Raw genomic sequence first — 19,236 nt, forward strand, 5'->3', positions numbered from 1 at the left:
AACTGAAATTTGAAGAAGTTCTTGGTTAAACTCTGTATAAAATATGAATACAGAGTCGATTCGCGATAAGTATAACTCTTGTAACTCGAATATCTGTTTGAGTCCAAGTTTCTACTCAGCCTCAGAATTTTTCCCATATTTTAGTGTTTGAATTTTCCCCTTAACTCAGTTTTCTTCCTTTAATTTGATGTTTTAGGGAATGAGAGAAATTTAAAAAATGGCATTTACCAATAGAATTTTTAGCAGATTCAATAATATGCTTGCAAAATTGAATGGCTTTCTTTTTGAAAGAAGGACAAAAAAGAGACAGTAGGTTAGAAATCATTGCATTTTTTGATAGAAAATAATCGTATATACACTTCATTTAAATTTTGTTTCACTTATACAGGTATCGTGTATGTGTTTGTGTAAAGTATTAAAACGAAATACAGTAAATATGTTGGGGTAAATCGAAAAGCTATCCATACTTGAAATAAGACAACCATGAGTATTCTTTATGGGCATTATAAAATATTTTATCATGTATATATAGTTTGTAATTGCATTTTTAATTGGGTTTTCTCTCTTGTTTTTTTTTTTTTCCAAACCGAGCACAACTCAGGTCTATTGCCATAGGCAATTTACTACCTAGTGAGTTGTGCCGAAAGTGTAAGTGCGTGTACCTAACAGTCTGAGTGCGTATCTAGTGTTGTGTATGATTTTTCAGTGCTGCCATCTATATCTCAGAAGTGAAGTGAGTGATGTGTAGTGACTGAATATTTGTACTGTTTGTATGACTGTTGCTCTCTGTGGTGAGACTTTTTAACGGGATGATCGGCTCGCATTTGCGCCTCGAAGTTGGGAACCGCAGAAAACCAACTTCAGCCGACCACCACTGTGGTGACGGTGGGGCTCGAACCCGGGTCCCCACGATGCGTTTAATTGGGTTGCTGTATCTTTGAAATATATGACATCCATATTTGTTATGGGCATCTTTTTTCTCAGCCACCTCGTTGGGAATTTCACCTGTCATGGCCTTGTATTTGTATATGCTTGTCTAGTTTACTTCTATACTCTGTTCGTTCTAACTTGGGTCCTGATGTAAATAAAAGCACGTGTGCGATGCCTAAAATGATTGGTTGAAGAATATTTCACCTTTTCTTACTGTGCAACACCACCAAAAATATAGTTCTTTGTCTTTTGTCCCTCATACCGTAAAATACCTCATAATTTTGATTTTTTAAAAATATTTATTCCATATTATTTTAAAGTTATCTGGAAGACGGAAAAAATATTTTTTAAAGATCTGTCAAAGCGTTTTTGCTGCCATGTCTTCAAGGTGGGTGTTGACAGGATACGCCTTTCTCACTCAAACATTACCATCCCCTTTTTAAAGGGAAGTTTCATTTTATTATTATTATTCCTATTCGCAAACAGATTTGATATACACTTGTATACGCTTCTTCAAGAAGTCTTGCAAGAAAAAGAGTTTTCTTCTTTATCGTTTGATGACATAAAGGAAATTGAAATATGCGTGCCTATCTTGTTTGGCAGAGCCATTTGAAAATGCATTTCTTTGCAGCTGCTCTGGACTCCAATAAACAAAGTTTCTGTCAACAAGATTTTTTTTCTCACCCACACGCTTAGACGTACACTGAACGGGGTGGGGGCCGGGTCACTTATCGTTTGTGGTGAATATACGCTTTTCAAAAGAATCCTCACTTCCGCTTGAGCAGCTTGTTGGGAGGAAGTAATATTGGTTTCGTTGAAGGCGGCGAGCCGAAGAAGTCTGAGGATTATCACGTAGACGTGAAGGTAACGTTTTGAAACTCTGGTTCGAAAGAGTAACGCTCATTTTTGATTCAGTTAGCCTCATTATGACAGATACTATAGATCCGTGCCCGAGTGGCATGGTGGTAAGATGCTCGTCTACCATCGTGAAGGTTGTTGTCTGGGTCCCGGGTTCGAACCCAAGGGAGGATATAGATAAGATATTTTCCCTAATGAACTCGAGGTGACCACCGATAGACAGCGCCTTCACTTCCAACCCATCGCACTAATGGCAGTAAATTGCAATATAGCGATATGGCCAGAGTTGGTGTTTGGTGAAGTAGTAAATACTATAGATCCGGTGAGAAAGCCTGGCCTGGGGGGCCCATTAAAGATCCCAGTCCAGGGGCTCCTGCTGCTGGATGTTGGGGTCATGGCTCGCAACCTAGGCACGGATAAAAAACCGAAATTGTCTTGACAAAAAACAGAATATCAACAACAGGTTGAAGTAAAGAAACGAAATAATGTGGATGACTCGCGCATCAAATTGGAACTTCTACATCCCGTGGATTATTATGAAATATTTAATTATACAGACCCACAAGAAAAATAAAAAGCGGCAACACAACGGTAAGTTGCTCATAATTTGTTTCACGTTATAATTGGTAGCATATCCGGCCCAGGGAAATCATACGGCGTAAATTAGCTCAGAAATAAAATTGTAAAATTCTGAATAAAAAAAAGTAATAAGAAAAAAATGAGAATTTTTTATCTCACTATCTGCCGTAAAATAATAAACAACTCGCACAATCTTTTGTAATGACCATGGCCTCACATCCTGCCGCAAGACGCAAGACCCCCCCCCCCCAGGCTGTGAGCTTTGGCGGGCCCTCAGACCAACCTCTCAACAGCCCTTCTATACAGCATGAGCGGAGATACGGGTTGGGGGGCGGCGTAAATAGTGGACCCCCCCCCAGGGTCAAAAGTGGAGTGGGCAGATCTAATGTATATATGAATTGGCATCATCATCGTCGTGCCCCCCCCCCCCAGACTTCCAAGTCTATCTCCACCTATGCTATATAGTAAACTTTTAGCGTAAAAAAAAATAAAAAATGACAAGAATTGTCGCAGGCAATGTCCAGGCTGGAGCCCTGTCATCCCAACTCTTGAGGAGTGGGCCATGGTAACGACAGAATACCTTATCAAATTTTTTTTTGGGAGATATATATACCTCTTTCTATTTTAATTAGTGTTATCAACAGTTTTTATTTCAACAAAATTTGGAGAACAGTGAAAAAAAAATTTCCAGGAAAATTCTTCATAACGAATTTACAATCTCGCGTTTGAGGAAAACATTCATGTGTTCGGAACACGTAATGAAGGGCAGGTAAAATTACAACCAATAGAGATAAAGGATGCGAAGTGATATCAAAAATTGGTACAGCGGTTTATTTACATCAGGACCCAAGTTAGAGCGAACAGAGTATAAATATTTTTTTCTCATTCAATAATTAAACATGGTTAAATTAGAATAACTTATGTTTTTGAATTCCTTCATCTCTGATAGTTTCACATGTTTTACTAATACAATATTTGTAAATAGTGCTGTTATTTTAATAAATCTTTCTTTTTCCTATTTTTAAATGGGAATTCCCTATAAGTTGAGCTAACGATAATTCAAAGTTTTTGTCAGCCACTGCACATTTAACTTACCAAGATTTGACTGTATTTGCAATAGCTATTGTAGAAAAAAATTTGATGTTGGTATTACTGTCAAACCTTGCTATGACGATACTCAATATAACTATAAATCCCTCTACAATGATAATTTTTCAAGTCTTGTCGTTCAAATCTTGCCTATATTCTAATGTTAAACTGCTCCCTCTCAATATAATGATAATCCCTCTGCAGCACTACTTTTTCCAGATCCACAGAGTACCATTATATCAAGATTTCACTGTTTTTGTATGAGTGCTCTTGTGTGTGAAGAACTTGACCTGGTCTGTATGTTTAAGCAAAATGTTGAAGAAACCTATAGCAGTTCCCACTTTTTTTTTTTATAATAACGTGATCCTCACTTTTTGATATATTTTTTATTTCGTATTTTTTTCAAACTTCTTTGAATATATTTCACTAAATCTTGTGCCTTGTTTTGGTGAATATATGACTGTAATTGTTGACCTAATAATTAAAGAAATATGCATATAGAGAGATTAGAAGAAATAGAAATTGAAATTATGTTTTTCTCTATCCTACAGCTGTTCTCTGCATTCCATCTTACATTTTTAGTAGCACATCTGACGACTGTTTAGAGATACAAAGGATAGGTGGACTTCAGTCTCATCTACTAAAGACTTTCAGCAAAGAGCTTATAGAATTAGCTGTGCTGGTAAACTCTTTACAAGAGAGTCGAGATAAAAGATCATGTGAAAATAAAACAGACCACTACAAATATTTGGCTGAAAATTTTGAATCGAAACATGAATCTTCTGGTAAGTGGCTTGTTTTATTTCTGCATTTCTAATCGCATCAGAGGAAAAAAAAGAATGACAACAAATCATTTATTTTTCATTTGAAAATTTAAAAAAAATACTGTATCTAATATGTTAACCATAATCATTTTATTCAACTTATTACTTATTGGTTGAGATTATTTGATTATTTTCTTTAAAAAAGAGAAGAAGGGGAAAACACTGAATGTATATATATGCAAATATTTTAGGCAAAATTTCGAAAAAAGATGCCAGTACTTATGAAGCTTCAAGCCATGGTGCCAACAGTTTCAAAGCTGTGGTGGATCTTATGGATGGCATTATCCGTTTGTATCATATAGCAGCTCATAGGCAGCTGGAAAAGGTATGACTTTATATTAACTCTCCAGCTGCTGGGTTTTTTGAATTTTTCTGTACAAAATCATGGGGTATTTTCATCTGCTGAATGCAATAATAGTGTGCCCCATGAAATTTTACAGAAAACATGAAACTCAGTATTTGTGCTGCTTGTGGCTAGAGGGTTGATATATCATTACACGATATGTTGATATATGTGGTGTCCTAAATTTTGTTTGTACTGTGGACTATCTTTGTAAGCGTAAATGCTAGAAACTTTCAATTATATATTTTTTTTATATGATCCACAGTTATTTTAGGTCTGATTAATTTTTTTAGAAAGGTACTTGTGGAGAAACAAAAAAAATTGACTTGTTATATATAGACATAGAATGAATTGACTGAATAACAATTCGGCTGGACCTTTCCATCACCCACTTTAAGAAACAATGTTTTAAACCATGTTCACGCAAACTCTAGCCCATGAGTCAATTAGAATTATTGCATTATCGACTTTAGTGACTAAGACATTGATAACTAAGTAATGCAGCAAGTACTTCAGCACCAATTAGATATGCCTTAAACTAATATTATCAGTATTTTTCATAGACATTTGTTCTATAAAGAAGAATTTATCTAGAAAAAATATCCATATTAGAAAAAAAATTAAGTGCCAGCCAAATTTCTTGGGAGCCAAGAATTTTTTTCTTATTTTTCCGCAACCCTATTGGCATTTTTGTTATATTGATAGACCCACTGACGTAAATCCAAAAAAATTTTGTTTCCTCGGGTTCCAATTTAGAAATCGTACATTGAAAATTTTTGGCACCAATTACATTTTTATAGTTTCCATGGAGACTTGGCACCTGTCATTTGTTAAACCATGATTATTCGGTTGAATATCTAGCAAACATTTGGTTAAGCTGAATAGTATACCAAATACTGAGACTGCATAATCGTCCCATCCCTATTTTTAAGCAGATCCTGTGAACCAAAATTTCCAATTAATAAAATGTAAATCCGAATTCCCTGAGATGTTCAGTTTTTTTTTTTGTTTGGTAGGCTTCTCTCCCTGGCAGTTCTATTTGATATCATCTTGCACATAAAAAAATAGTCTTGGCTGGTTTGTAAATTTTCAGTTTGTGAAACTTCATTTTCAGTTTGTCTTTGAGCTGTACAAGGATATCATTGTATGACTCACATTTTATTAAACACATCATGAAAGATGCCCATAAGATTACAAAGGAATTTTTGATAATTCAATGTTTGAAAATTGGTTGAAAATTTGTTATAGGCGAATATTACTTTGCTGAAATCGGTGTTCCTTATAAGCAATCAAAATAGCATAGATAAGCAATACAAAATTCACAGGATATGGGAAAAACTTGGTTACATGTAAAAATTCATATCTGTGTTTGTTATAAGCAAGTCCGACTGTACATGGGTAGAATTGCTGATATTAACAAATTACTTAATTCCCCAAAACCTTCATAACTTTCAATAATAAACTAATTGATCTAGCTGATTGCATGTATCAGATGAGAGTGATGAGGAATTTAATGGTTTCTACGATTGAATAAAATATATTTTATATCTTAAAATAAATATCCTTGATGAAATTTTTTTTCAAATTTTAACCCCAAAATATCAAGGGGTTCCTAAATATCAAGGGGCATATTCTAATGTGTATAACAGAATACGATAATAGGCTCTAAAATGATTAAAATTCTTTACTTGGTTTGCAAATAAATTTTAAGGTGAATAAGAATTATAAAATAAAATTCACATATTCATAATCAGACTTCTTCCATGTTATCAAAATTAACTTAAACTGTTCTTAAACTGTTGTACATAACTGATATTTCTTTTGTTTGCCAGTTGTGTACTTTGAGAGACAGTATGCAAGAATACATTGCTGCTCTGGATCAGCTGGATAAGATACTTGCTGAAAGGGATGATGAGGGCACTAAAGAAGTGCAACTTGCTAAGCAGGTCTTCATGCACAAGCTTATTGAACAAGGTCGTCATTATGCCTGGATAGCATCAGTTGTCTATTCCTCTGTAAGTTTAGCAGATATAAATTATTTGTACTTGAACTGTAATTATCTGAACTTAAAAAAAAATTATTACATTGAGGTGTTCAAACTTTAATCTGGAAATATGATTTGTGAAATGATATGAATACTCTAATCCAACAAAATTAAAATGATCTACCTTCCTGACTGTCTACATTGTCAGTTTATACTTGGTCATAAAACTGATGTATCACAATGTGTTTATCCCCATTAGTTGCTTTAACTGTGCATCTTGAAACATATCTTTTTTCAAAGGATAAACTTGCGGACGTATACTGGATGTTGAAACTTCTTTTGCAATCTCTTTCACATACCTCTGATTCTGGTGCTGTTTTCACTTTTGTACCCGACTTTTATGTCGAAGCCTGCATAAAATGTGCCAATGCTGTGAGAACTTTCTTCCATCCAGCATCTGATGTGGAATCTTTGCCAGGTACTAGATGAGGAGCAAATCAGTTCAATTTTATATTGCAATAGATATGGCTTCTTATTTTTTACATGCATTATTGCCACTTCACTCACCCAGATACCATATTTGTTGTGAATGATGTGCTAAATGTTAAAGATGTTAAAGATTTTTTTCTTTTACTGTTCTCTATGTTTCTTGTGTTCTCTTGGAACCCACACACTACTGTAGCATACCTTTTAAATCAAGATGTGTAATGCTCTGGAACAAAATGAAAATTTTATGATGTTTAAAATTGAAATTGGGTGTTTCCATTAATTTTAATTGCAAAAGTTTATACTTACTCAAATTTTCATTATGAAGTACAAGATCTTAATGAAAGATACATGACCATTGTTGTATTCTATGTGACCAATTCTAAGCTGTATGGGTACATTGCTGTGTATAGTGAAAATGCTTCAGCACACACAAAATTGTCATATGTATATAGCACTGCAGTGTTCTCCCTTGTACCATTTCATGGTAATGACCACCTGGCAATTTTATTTTAACCAGTTGGCAGCAATTTCATAATACGTTGAAATTTTTATTATACTACTAATGCAATCATCCATGCTCTGATGTTTCTTTTTACTTCATAGTTGCAAAAACATTATGGGGAGAATACCGCCATTATGTATTCATATCACTGCACTGTTGTACTGAAAAAACAGGTCTCTTCGTAGTAAAAAAAAATTAGCAAAAACATTGCATGAAACAATACATCTATATCCATAATTTTCGAGGATTTTTTAGCCACCTCATTGGGCAATTTGCCTGTTGTGGTCTTTGTATGTGTTTAAAATATAGATTTCCAAGTGGTGTTGGAAAATTAAAATGTCGCAGAGCCCTAAAAAATTCCAGAACTCAGAGCTAGCTGATGATTCTCTAGCGGGTGCCCCAGGTCCTCCTCAGCATGGTCCAACCCACACAGGTGAAGGGCTAATATCCCAGAAGGGACAGAGCCCTTGTCTGGTCTGATAGAGAGCTTGTAAAAAAAATTAAATTTTTGCTACTGATGATGTTTATTTTGAATTTTGTTTAAAAAAAGTGGCATCAAACAAATTCAGACCATCTGGATGGCAAGAGGAAAAAACTAACTGTAGTCGTTTTTCTCCCGACCTTGGGAGTACATAAATAGTTTGATAAAAAACTGCGGACATTTTAACGATGGAATGAATTAAATAAAGACTGCAATATGTAATTTTTCTTCAAATCATTATTTGTCCAACGTTCAAATCTGTGGAGTTTTTTTAAATATTTAATTTTTAAACAAGCTGGTTCCAGGTCCATGTGATAATAAGACATCATAAATACAGGGTTGGCAAAAAGTCTGTAGAAACTTTAAAAATTCATAAAAACCGGAAAAATAACCAAAATAAAAAAACAGTTTGCAGGGTTAGCATCACTAGATCACAGGAATTTTTTTAAGATGGGAAAAAAACAGCCAATAGGTGGTGCTGATGTACATAAGAAAAGATACGCAAATAACGAACAGAATGCCTCCAAATTGTTTATTACAGTAGTATGTGTTCCACATGACCAACCACCGCAGGGTATAACACATTACAGCAAGTCACAAATCCAGCTACGACAGAGTGTAGCACGTCCAGATGTATACATGACACCTCTCAGTGGATCGCATCTTTCAGTTCCAACAGATTAGATGGACCGGATTGATACATCCGGGACCGTATCACTCATACCAGCGCCACCTATCGGCTGTTTTGAGGGTTTTTTTAGGGTCTTTTGTCTCAAAAAAACTTCTGTGACCTAGCGGTGCTAACCCTGCAGACCTTTTTTATTTCGCTTATTTTTCCAGTTATGATTTCCAGATAAAATGGAATTTTATCTGGAAATCATGAGTGACTGTATGACCTGTATTTTATAGACACTCCTATAAGTCATGAAAATGTTTGACTTTTGTGAAAAAAAATTATCTTGATAGGAATAATGAATTTTTTTGAACGACAAACTTAAGTGAACTTTACAGGGCACCCTGTGTGTTACAAAAGTATTGAAATTAATGTACTGCCATTATCATTGAATGAGCAGTGGTTATGAAAACATGAAATAACACAACAGTAATGATCTGGTCTGTTGAAATCTATTGTGATTATTTCCAGCTGTATCTTGATAATGGAATTGTATTAAATTAAAGCAGCAGTTTGCAACCTTATGTGCTTTAAGTACTCCTATAAATGTGCATATGACTTGTATACCCTTTTGCATACCATGCCTTAATTAACACTCTGTGCTTTTTCCTCACTTTATCTGCTTTTCTGTCATTATTTTTCTAATACTCCTGAATGGCTGATTGCATACCCACAGGGGCACACATACCACCAGCTAGGAACTGTTTAGTGATGCGACTACATCGATTACGAACGAGAACATAACTGACACTTTAATAATAAACATCCGGCCTACACTTATGTTGCCATAACAACCGAAACGACATTCGAATGCCATACTGTTGCCATTCTGCAACTCGTTATAATAATAATGATGGTACATTAATAACATCTTCAACATCTTCCTCCCTTTAGGAGAAAACCATAAGTTTCTTACAATTTATGAGAATAAGTCAGCCTGGATGGAGGCTTTACCAGGCGACCCAATCTTGTGATCGTGTAAGATCCATTATCCCGGGTTGTCTGTGATGACGGGCCTGCTACCTGTTTCTGTGGTGTTGGAGCCTGGCATTGGGGGGATACCTCATCCTTGGTTGCTGGAGATTTAGGACCACTTCTGTCTGGCTTGTACTCAGGCTCTTGCATCTCAAGTAGGGATGTCATATTGTCTTGGTGGTGACAGGCTGGCTGTGAAGCTGTTTGCTTAATTTCCATATCTTGTTGGACACGTGGTTTAATAAATTGTCTGCTTCTTCTCAACGTGGAGCCCTCATTTGTACGGATCTCCAGTTGAACATAGTCTCAGACTTCAGAAGGTTGTGCAGTGGTTCAGCAATATGAGCGAGGTTAGGTATGTACCTTCCTAAAAAATTCACCATACCCAGAAATCTCCTTAGCTCAGTGATTGAAGTTGGGTCTGGAAAGTTTTCTATCTTGGATCTATCTTTCTTGCTTGGATCAGGAGAGATGCCATCTTTCGACAACCGATGTCCTAAAAATGTTAGCTGGGGTGCTTTGTACTCTAACTGGTTCTTGTTAAGTTTAATTCCTTTTTCTATGCATCTGTGTAGAAAAGATTTAAATCTTCGGTCATGTTCTGCTTCTCCTCTGCCATGTACAATGATATCATCAGCTACTGCTATGACACCTTCCAAGCCCATCAAGAGTTCGTGTATACGTCTCTGAAAGATTTCTGGAGCCACCTTGATGCCAAATGGGAGTCTGCACCAACGGAAGCGTCCCAATGGAGTCTGAAATGTTGTTAACAGTGATGACTCTTCGTCTAGCACTACATGCAGAAAACCCCATTACAGATCACATTTTGTGAATGTGTCGGACCCTGCCAGTTCATGCAACACGTCATCTATGGTTGGAAGGGTGTAATGTTCTCTTTGAAGAGCCTTGTTGAGGTGGAGAGGGTCAATGCAAAGTCTCAGTGATCCATCTCGTTTAGGAACTATCACGAACTGATTCACCCAGCTGGTTGGCTCTACTACTCGCTTGATGATTCCTTGTTCCATGAGTCGGTGCAGCTCTTGCCCGAGTTTTTCTCTGAGAGCGATAGGCGGCTTTCGAGGAGGGGAGACCACGGGTACGACTTCCGGATTCACTTTCAGCTTGACTTGTCCCGGAAATTTGCAGAGTCCTTCAGAAAAAATGCTTTCCAGTTCTGGCTCCAACATCACATTGCCAACTCTGATGAAATTGCATTGTTGTACAGATATCAAATTCATGGCTTCACATGTGGGAAGCCCCAGGAGCGGTGATAGTTCTTGGTCGACAGTAACAAAGTCCACGGTGTGTCGCAACCCAGTCTTAGGGTTATGTACCTCAGCTTTAGATGAGCCGCTTGCGATAAGCTCCGAATTATTCCACATTTTCAGTTTGCGACGACACAGCAAAAAATTTTTATTCGGTGCTACTTTTGACCTAGGTAATAGGTTGATGGACGCCCCTGTGTCTAACTGGAACACCACTCTTCATCCGTTGACATGGAGAACACACTTTGCAGAATGTGTATTTACCGAAGACACACATTCTACATACTCCTTTTCCAGTTCAGGATAAGTCTCATCCGGGTCGTGTCCGATTTGTCGGATCCGCCTAGCTTTGGATGATCACCTTGCTTGTATCTGACCCTTCGCTATAGACATACACACGGTCTCAAAATGATTAGCTCTTTTGCATTTTTTGCACACGTGCTTCCATGCAGGACAAGATTCTTTTCTCAACGGATGCTCAAGCCCACAATATTTGCATTCACAACTTTTATGATCTTGCGAAACTCTGATGGGTTTTTTGACTGCATGTACCTCAGCAAGTGAACGCAGGACTGTACTCTCATGTGTGGCTTTGTCTGCTGTCCTACAAACATCAATGCATTTCTCAAGCGATAGAGACCTGTGCTTAACGAGCTCTGCATAAGTATTCGAATCTCGGATTCCGACAACAATTCTATCTCTGAGTAGCGAGTTCATGCATTTGTCGCAATAACCGCATAATTTAATCTGGCTTCTAAGAGCCGCCAAGAAGTTATCGAACGACTCACCTTCGTTTTGGCTTCTTTTATTGAAGAGCTCTCTCATAAGTCATATGTTTATTATTAAAGTGTCAGTTATGTTCTCGTTTGTAATCGATGTAGTCGCATCACTAAACATGGTGGCAGCGGTATTGTAACTCCATCTCAGAGCAAGGAAGAAGCCGAATTGCCGCAGCATGAACGAAGTAGCACAGCGTGAAACCATCAACCGACGGCCGCCGCCTGTCCATGGTTTGCAGCTACAAAATTGCAAAAGTCTTGCATTCGGAGAAGAACCTGCAGCGAATTGGAAGTTATTTCGCCGGAGATGGAACAACTACCTCACCCTCTGTCAACTGGATGGCCAGCCGGAACCATATCGAAAAGCGCTTTTTCTCTCGTGCTTAGATGACGACGCCATGTGACTCTACGATGGTTTGGATTTTGCGTCCGACGAAGATGATCGAAAGGTTTCAGAGATCTTGGAGAAGTTCGAAGCTTTCGCGATCTGCCAGACGAACGAGAACATAACTGACACTTTAATAATAAACATCCGGCCTACACTTATGTTACCATAACAACCGAAACGACATTTGAATGCCATACTGTTGCCATTCTGCGACTCGTTATAATAATAATGATGGTACATTAATAACATCTTCAACAGGAACCACTGAATCAAAGCATTTAATGGAATTTTGAAAACAATGTAGAAAAATTGTGTTTTTTTAAACATCTTTTTATGCTGAAAATAGAGTAGATTTTTATTTTTGCAGATTTTCAAGAAACCCTGATTGAATATGGAAAGTTATTAGCGTGTCACTTTGCAGACAGTCGTGTTGTGAATGTTGGTAGGAACTTATTTTCATTAAAATTTTATATAATGCTATAATTATTGCATCATTGGCATCAATACCATAACCTATACATCATTGGTTTCAGAGCTCAAAGACAGTCTTGTTCAAGCTCTTGCATCATATGTTTGTTTCCCATCTACGCTTCAAGCTCTAGAGAAGATTGACGAACCTGGGTATGAATATAAATATTAAAAAATAAATTGTGTTGGTATATGTATTATAGTGATACCTCGTCTAACAAAGATAATTTGTTTCAGAATCACATTCATGAGCTAAAATCTTTATTAGCCGAAACATGATTTCCTATAGGTTTCTATTGAAAAATGTTTAATTCGTTCCAGATATGGCCCAAAATTTCAAATTAACTTTCATTAAACATTAAGATGCACTATACAAAAAAATAGGAACTAACCGAAGGCTGAGATCAATTTCACAATTGGATGAAGTTGATCGTCATTGATCAACTTCACAAAAACTGAACATCTTCTTTATTTTATACTTTGTACGCTGTGCAGTGAGGTTCGGGAGCCATAGTGAAAAAAAAATGTGTGAGGTGGGGTGCTGTGTGATATTGCCAGCTTATTTCTCTCTCACATACACGGAAAAGATAAGCTCCTAGTCTGTCCGGGTATTGTCCAGGTGTTTGGTATTGAGAGTTTTGCCATATTTCACTGAAACTATTCATAAAAGTCTGGGGGTTTTCCCCTTTTAAATGCATTTTCTTATCTTAATCGTTCATTGTACATAATATGGCTCAAAATCTTTCTGAAAGGAAAAGAGTGGTGTATATGCCGAAAGCAATTCCAGCTAGAAATAAATAAATCTAGCTCAAGTGACAGTTGCTCATTGGATTAATTTTAATTGGCACGAAAATTTAGCTCACAAAGTGGCTGTTTTATGAGAACTCATGCATCCATCTCAACTTAAATGTTCATTAGCTGAGGTAGGAAAACTTTGAAAAAATCTTCATAAGTCAAGGCATTTTTTAGCTGATATGTCATTGTATATTATATTCTTGAGGCAAAATATATATTTTTAACATAACCATTCAACATAATACAGTAACTTACGTTGCACACATACTCACTGCACAAAATCACTAAAGCTCTAAACTTGAGACTAGTGTGACGTATGGAATTTCAGAATCACTTATAACTGTGGATATTTTTTCTCCATTCAGCCGTATAGTCATGACAGAAGCTTTGCTCCAACCATATGAAAATCGTGCTTGGGCACAGTCTAACTGGATATTGATACGTCTGTGGAAAGTATGTATTCGTTTTTTTTCTCTCACAACGTATACTTTATTGAAGTGAGAAAAATATTTGTCAGTGAAATTTTAATCCTTCAAGCAGTTTTCAAAATTTTCCTGATTTGCATTATAACTATCCCAGTGAAAATTGCTAAACCTTCTAGAAATTGCCACCTGTTTTCAAAAATAATATTTTTTTTGATTGTGCAAAAATGCTTTTCTCCCAACACAAAATAATGATAAAATAAAAACAAGGAAAAGAAAAAAAACTATCGTTTTCTGTTGTTTGTGCTGTACACTTAATCATATAACTACCTCAAAGGGGAAGGAAAAACATTCTTTCTCTCCCCTTCTGTTATAAGACTTTGAACAAAAGCTGACTGCCCACTACTTCACCAAACACCACCTCTGGTCATATCGCTATGTTGTAAGCCATTAATGAGACTGTTTACTGCCATTAATGAGATGGGTTGGAAATGTAGACATTGTCTATCGATGTTCACCTCAAGCTCGTTAGGGAAAATATCTATACATTCCCTCGGGTTTGAACCTGTGACCATGACAGCGACCTTCATATTTGTAGACGAGCAAGACTCTGCCCACTGGCAGTTAATTGACAGGATGAGGGGAAGGAAAACGTTAATCAGGAGAAGAAAACTTACAACGGCATGTGGGCTAGGGGATGCTGAAAGAACCGGAGATATTTCAGGTTTGTCAAAATAAATCAGATCAAGTTAGACAAGATATCTCTGGATTGCCACTGAAATGGGTAGTACCACAATAGAAACTACCATAATTTTTCCATAATACAATCACAGCTTATACAATTTGAGAAGTTAATTTTTATTTCTTGCAGCTAATTCGAAGTCATGGCTAATTCAATAACTTTCTCTTTAGCATTTCCTAAGTGCTTTTTATTCTTCATTTTTTGAAAATTGATGTAGATAGATGAACAAGGGGGGGGGGGGGGAGCCTACTAAATCACACATGAATTTTGTCCATATTCTTCTATGAAATTTTTAACAAATGGGTAGATGTTAGAATGTGCGAACCTAATGGGAAGTTTCTTTCTGTGCAGTGCTTGTTATAGTACTGTCATCTAGTGCCGCTGTGGTGGTCGAGTGGTTATAGTGACGGACTCGCGATGCGAGGATCCGGGTTCGAACCCCACAGTGGTGGTTGGCTGAAGTTGGTTTTCTGTGGTTCCCAACTTCAAAGCACGAATGCGAGCCGATCTCCCAGTTAAAAAGTCTCGCCACAGAGAGCAGCAGGCCTACAACGTTACAAATATTCAATCATTACACTTCACTCACCTAGATGGCAGCACTGAAATATCATACACAACACTAGCTACACACTCAGACTGTTAGGTGTACACACTCACTTTGTTCCAGACTCTACCACGAAGCTGGGCTGGAAGAGATCTCGGCAACGGGATAAGTCCGGTAGCAGAGACCCTGGCGTTCATTCTTTATGCTGTCATCTAGTTTTCAAACTATGAGCGAAGTGTACACGTTAAATATTTATATCATTGTTGGCCTGTTATCCTCTGTGGTGAGAAATGGGGGGGGGGTGACGCCTTGGGAAAGAACTTTTGAATAAACAAAATTGTCAGTGTCCTCTTTGACAATCAACAATGATATGGAAACCTAGGAATGAGATTCCTTGCTGTTGGTTGAAGACCTTTGAGCCTGGGTGATCAAGCTTACTGTGTACGTCGTCTTGTTAATAGTTATATGATTTCCCCCTTTTAAAAAAAAAATGAAGAATTTGATACACAGTAAAACGTCAAGTTTTAAACTGATGATGTGTGAGTGAGCACAGGAAGCTGGGAACAGAACATCTGATCAAGGTAATATATCTTTTCTGGATATTATGTTGAGGTGAACTCAGAAAGAAAAGTCATCTGGTCTCCTCCAGAAATGGAACCCAGGTCTGCTTGCAAACAGGCAAGTGTATTGTACAAGCTACTATATGCACCACTGTAGAAACAACCCAGTCTTTCTTATTTCACTCACTTTGGCATGAAGCATTGAAGTAGAGGCATTAGTAGCCTCCCTTAACTTCAGCAAATAGCCCCCAGGTGGGAATCATTTGCATTGTGTTCATTTTTTAAAGTTGAGGGAGGTTACTACTTCAGTACTTCATGCTACATTGTGGAGATGTGAGGTGAGTGGATGTAATAATTAGAGAATAATTGAGAATATTCTTCTTTTTTTTTAAATAATGAAAAAAAATTTACCAACTTTATAGAGGGGGCGTTGCCCTTGTCTTTAACAGCTCCATTCCTCTTCTTGAAATTTCTTTGGACACCAATCTTGAAATCGTTAGGACTGAGTGGCGTTGCCCGAACTGCACTCTCATTGCAATGTTTTCTCTTTATTTACCCCCTCCTCAGATCTTCACTGTTTTGTCGAATTTTAACCAATTTTAGATAAAATTTTTAATTCACACCACCTTATCATAGCTGGTGACTGGAACCTACCCGGAATTGACTGGCACAAACTGGAGTCCTTCTCGGGCAACCATTTTTATTAATAATATAGAGTTCTTTTCCTTAAGTTTAATCTCCTTCAAACTATTCTAGAACTGACAAGAATCTCGAACCACTTTAGCTCTATATTAGACCTAATTGCTGTTTCAATCTCCTTCAAACTATTCTAGAACTGACAAGAATTTCGAACCACTTTAGCTCTATATTAGACCTAATTGCTGTTTCAATCTCCTTCAAACTATTCTAGAACTGACAAGAATCTCGAACCACTTTAGCTCTACATTAGACCTAATTGCTGTTTCAAATAAAATCTTGGTTTCCAATTTCTCAGTTTTTGATGACACAAAATGCCTTTTGTAAATTTTTCTCTCCATCACACCCTCCCTTCCTTTAAGCACACTACAAAACTCAATTTTAACAAGGCCAACTTTCCCCTTTTGCAAAATATCCTTCACACCCATTTCCTTGATTTCATTTCATTTTTCTTAAATGATGTTCATATTCTCTAGAGTAAATCCAAAGCTGTTATAGAGAAATGCAAAGCCTCTGTTCCCATCAAAAATACCTCTTCAAAATGTATCTTTAACCCTGGATCAATCGTGATATCGTCCATTTAAAAAGAAAAATTCACCGAAGTGTCTTGATACTTAAATTCAATAACTCCCTTTCTCTCAGAAATAAGATCTCAGCCTCCACAAGCAACCTTAAAGATCTCATCTTCCGCCAAAAAACACATTATCTAACTCTTTACCCAATACCTTAAAACTAAACCCTCAAAATTTTGGAATTTTCTTCACCCTAAATCAGCTGTCCCATCTTCCCTTAAAATTGATAACATCGACCTTACTTCTCACCTTGATATCGTCACAGAATTTAATCGGGCTTTTTCATTAGTTTTTTCCTCTGACCCCACTCCCTCCCAGTACTCCTTTACCGATTCATTATTCAACACTAATCCTGTCTTCTCTAAAGCAGGCTTTCTGAACCTTTTAAAAATACAAACCCCACTCCACTGGCCTCAAATGGGATCCCAAATCATATTCTCAAATTTTGCGCTGATGAAATTTCCATTTACCTTTTAATTATCTTCAACGTCTCATTAAACTCATCTAACTTGCCCTCTGACTGGAAAATTAATAAGATTATCCCAATTCATAAATCAGGTTCTCTTTCAAATCTCCTTAATTTCAGACCCGTCGCTATTACCTCTAATTGCTGCAAGCTTTTTGAGCACATAGTTGCCAAAGAAATCCTCTCACACCTTGATTCAATAAACTTCTTTTTCTCAAATCAACACGGCTTTCAACCATCTTTATCAGTAACTACCCAATTAGCTCTTTTCAAAAATGTCCAAACTGATGTAATTTTCTTGGATTTCTCTAAAGCTTTTGACAGGGTGCCCCACAATAAACTTCTACTCAAACTCCCAAAACCTTGGTCTATGTGTTCAACTGCTTAAATGGGTGGAAGCCTTCCTTACTGATCACAATCAGTTTGTCTCCTTCAAGGGCCAGAACTCCCCATTTCTCTAAGATTATTATTTTTGATTTATATAAACAATCTATTCCATCAATTGCCATATCAGACATTTTGCAGATGTCATCAGATTTCGTCAGATTTATAGATACGTCAAATGATAGATTTCGTCATCTACCAAACAGTGCACAACGAATCTAACCAAGCATCTCTCCAAAATAACCTCAACATTGTCTCTGAATGGTTCTCGTCTTGGCAATTACCCCTTAATTCTTCAAAAACAGTTTTTATGAAAATTACTTGCAAAAGACTTCCCTCGATATTTCTTACACTATCAATAACTCCTTAATCACCAAAGTTTCTAATTATAAATATCTGGGTGTAATTATTTCTTCCGACCTCCGTAGGAATCTCCATGTTGATTATGTCTTTCATAAGTGTCTCCAAATACTATTTTTTCTTGGTCGGAACCTCAAAAACTCCATGCGTCACCGCAGACATCTCTGCTTTTAAACCTACATCCTTCCTGTACTCTCATATGCCTGTGAAATCTGGGACCCCCATACTCTCTCCAATATAGACAAATTAGAATCTATGCAAAATAAATCTGTTCGCTTCATTCTTAACTGTTGGTCATCCTCTGCCTCCGCAACTGAACTCAAACACCAACTATGGCCATATTGCTATATTGCAATTTACTGCCATTAATGAGATGGGTTGGAAATGAAGGCGCTGTCTATTGGTGGTCACCTCAAGTTCACATTCTCTGTCTCTGGCACTGAACTCAAGCACCAACTCAATATGCAACCACTTTTTACTTGTAGATATATCTCCCAATTATCTTTCTTTTTCAAAATCCTTCATGGCCATTTTCATATCGACACTTTGAATTTTCCAACTTCAGCTTCATACTTTTCAAAAAGAATTAACCATTCACAAAAATTGAAACCCATCTTTGCATCCACAGATTGTTTCAAATTTAGTTTCTTTCCTCGTACAATAACCCACTGGAACAACCTCCCGTCAAACATTATTGATTGTACAACAGTTTCTGATTTTCTTTGTAACATCAATCATCTCTGTCAAACTTCACCAGAGGCTTGGCCTCTGCCAAGCAATATTGAATAAATAAATAAATTATTAAATGTTATTCCATTTTCACTGCCTGAAACATTCAATCTGAAATAATTTTTGGCATAATCACCTCACAACTTTTAAGTTGAGAATATTCTCATAATATTCTTTTATTTATGATGAGAGGTTTTAAAAGTTTGGTTATGAAGATTTTAGAAACCTTAAGAATAAAATCTTAAAAAATTATTTTAAAATTACACTCATTGCCATAAAAATTTGCGCACCAAGAAATAATTGTGGGATCGAAACGAAAATTGGCCTGAAGGTATATGT

The 19,236-nt window shown here is 36.7% G+C and overlaps 1 protein-coding gene across 3 annotated transcripts in view; it reads left to right on the top strand.

Annotated features, from left to right (window-relative positions):
- The window catches only part of LOC149089118 (E3 ubiquitin-protein ligase RNF123-like), a 70,461-nt gene that overhangs the window by 34,453 nt on the left and 16,772 nt on the right, over positions 1–19,236 (top strand). For 2 of the 3 annotated variants that reach the window (XM_089237264.1, XM_089237266.1), the window contains 7 exons: positions 4,008–4,241; positions 4,472–4,605; positions 6,456–6,638; positions 6,908–7,085; positions 12,527–12,601; positions 12,693–12,780; positions 13,788–13,875. In XM_089237264.1, coding sequence (XP_089093390.1) covers positions 4,008–4,241; positions 4,472–4,605; positions 6,456–6,638; positions 6,908–7,085; positions 12,527–12,601; positions 12,693–12,780; positions 13,788–13,875 — 980 coding nt within the window. The remainder of the gene's footprint in view (positions 1–4,007; positions 4,242–4,471; positions 4,606–6,455; positions 6,639–6,907; positions 7,086–12,526; positions 12,602–12,692; positions 12,781–13,787; positions 13,876–19,236) is intronic. The other variant, XM_089237265.1, reaches the window with a different exon arrangement.

Source organism: Pholcus phalangioides, unplaced genomic scaffold (genome assembly GCF_987345545.1).
Source record: "Pholcus phalangioides strain wild (caught in Gottingen) unplaced genomic scaffold, Ppha-v1.0 ptg000002l_1, whole genome shotgun sequence".
In the NCBI taxonomy this organism is placed as follows: Eukaryota; Metazoa; Arthropoda; class Arachnida; order Araneae; family Pholcidae; genus Pholcus; species Pholcus phalangioides.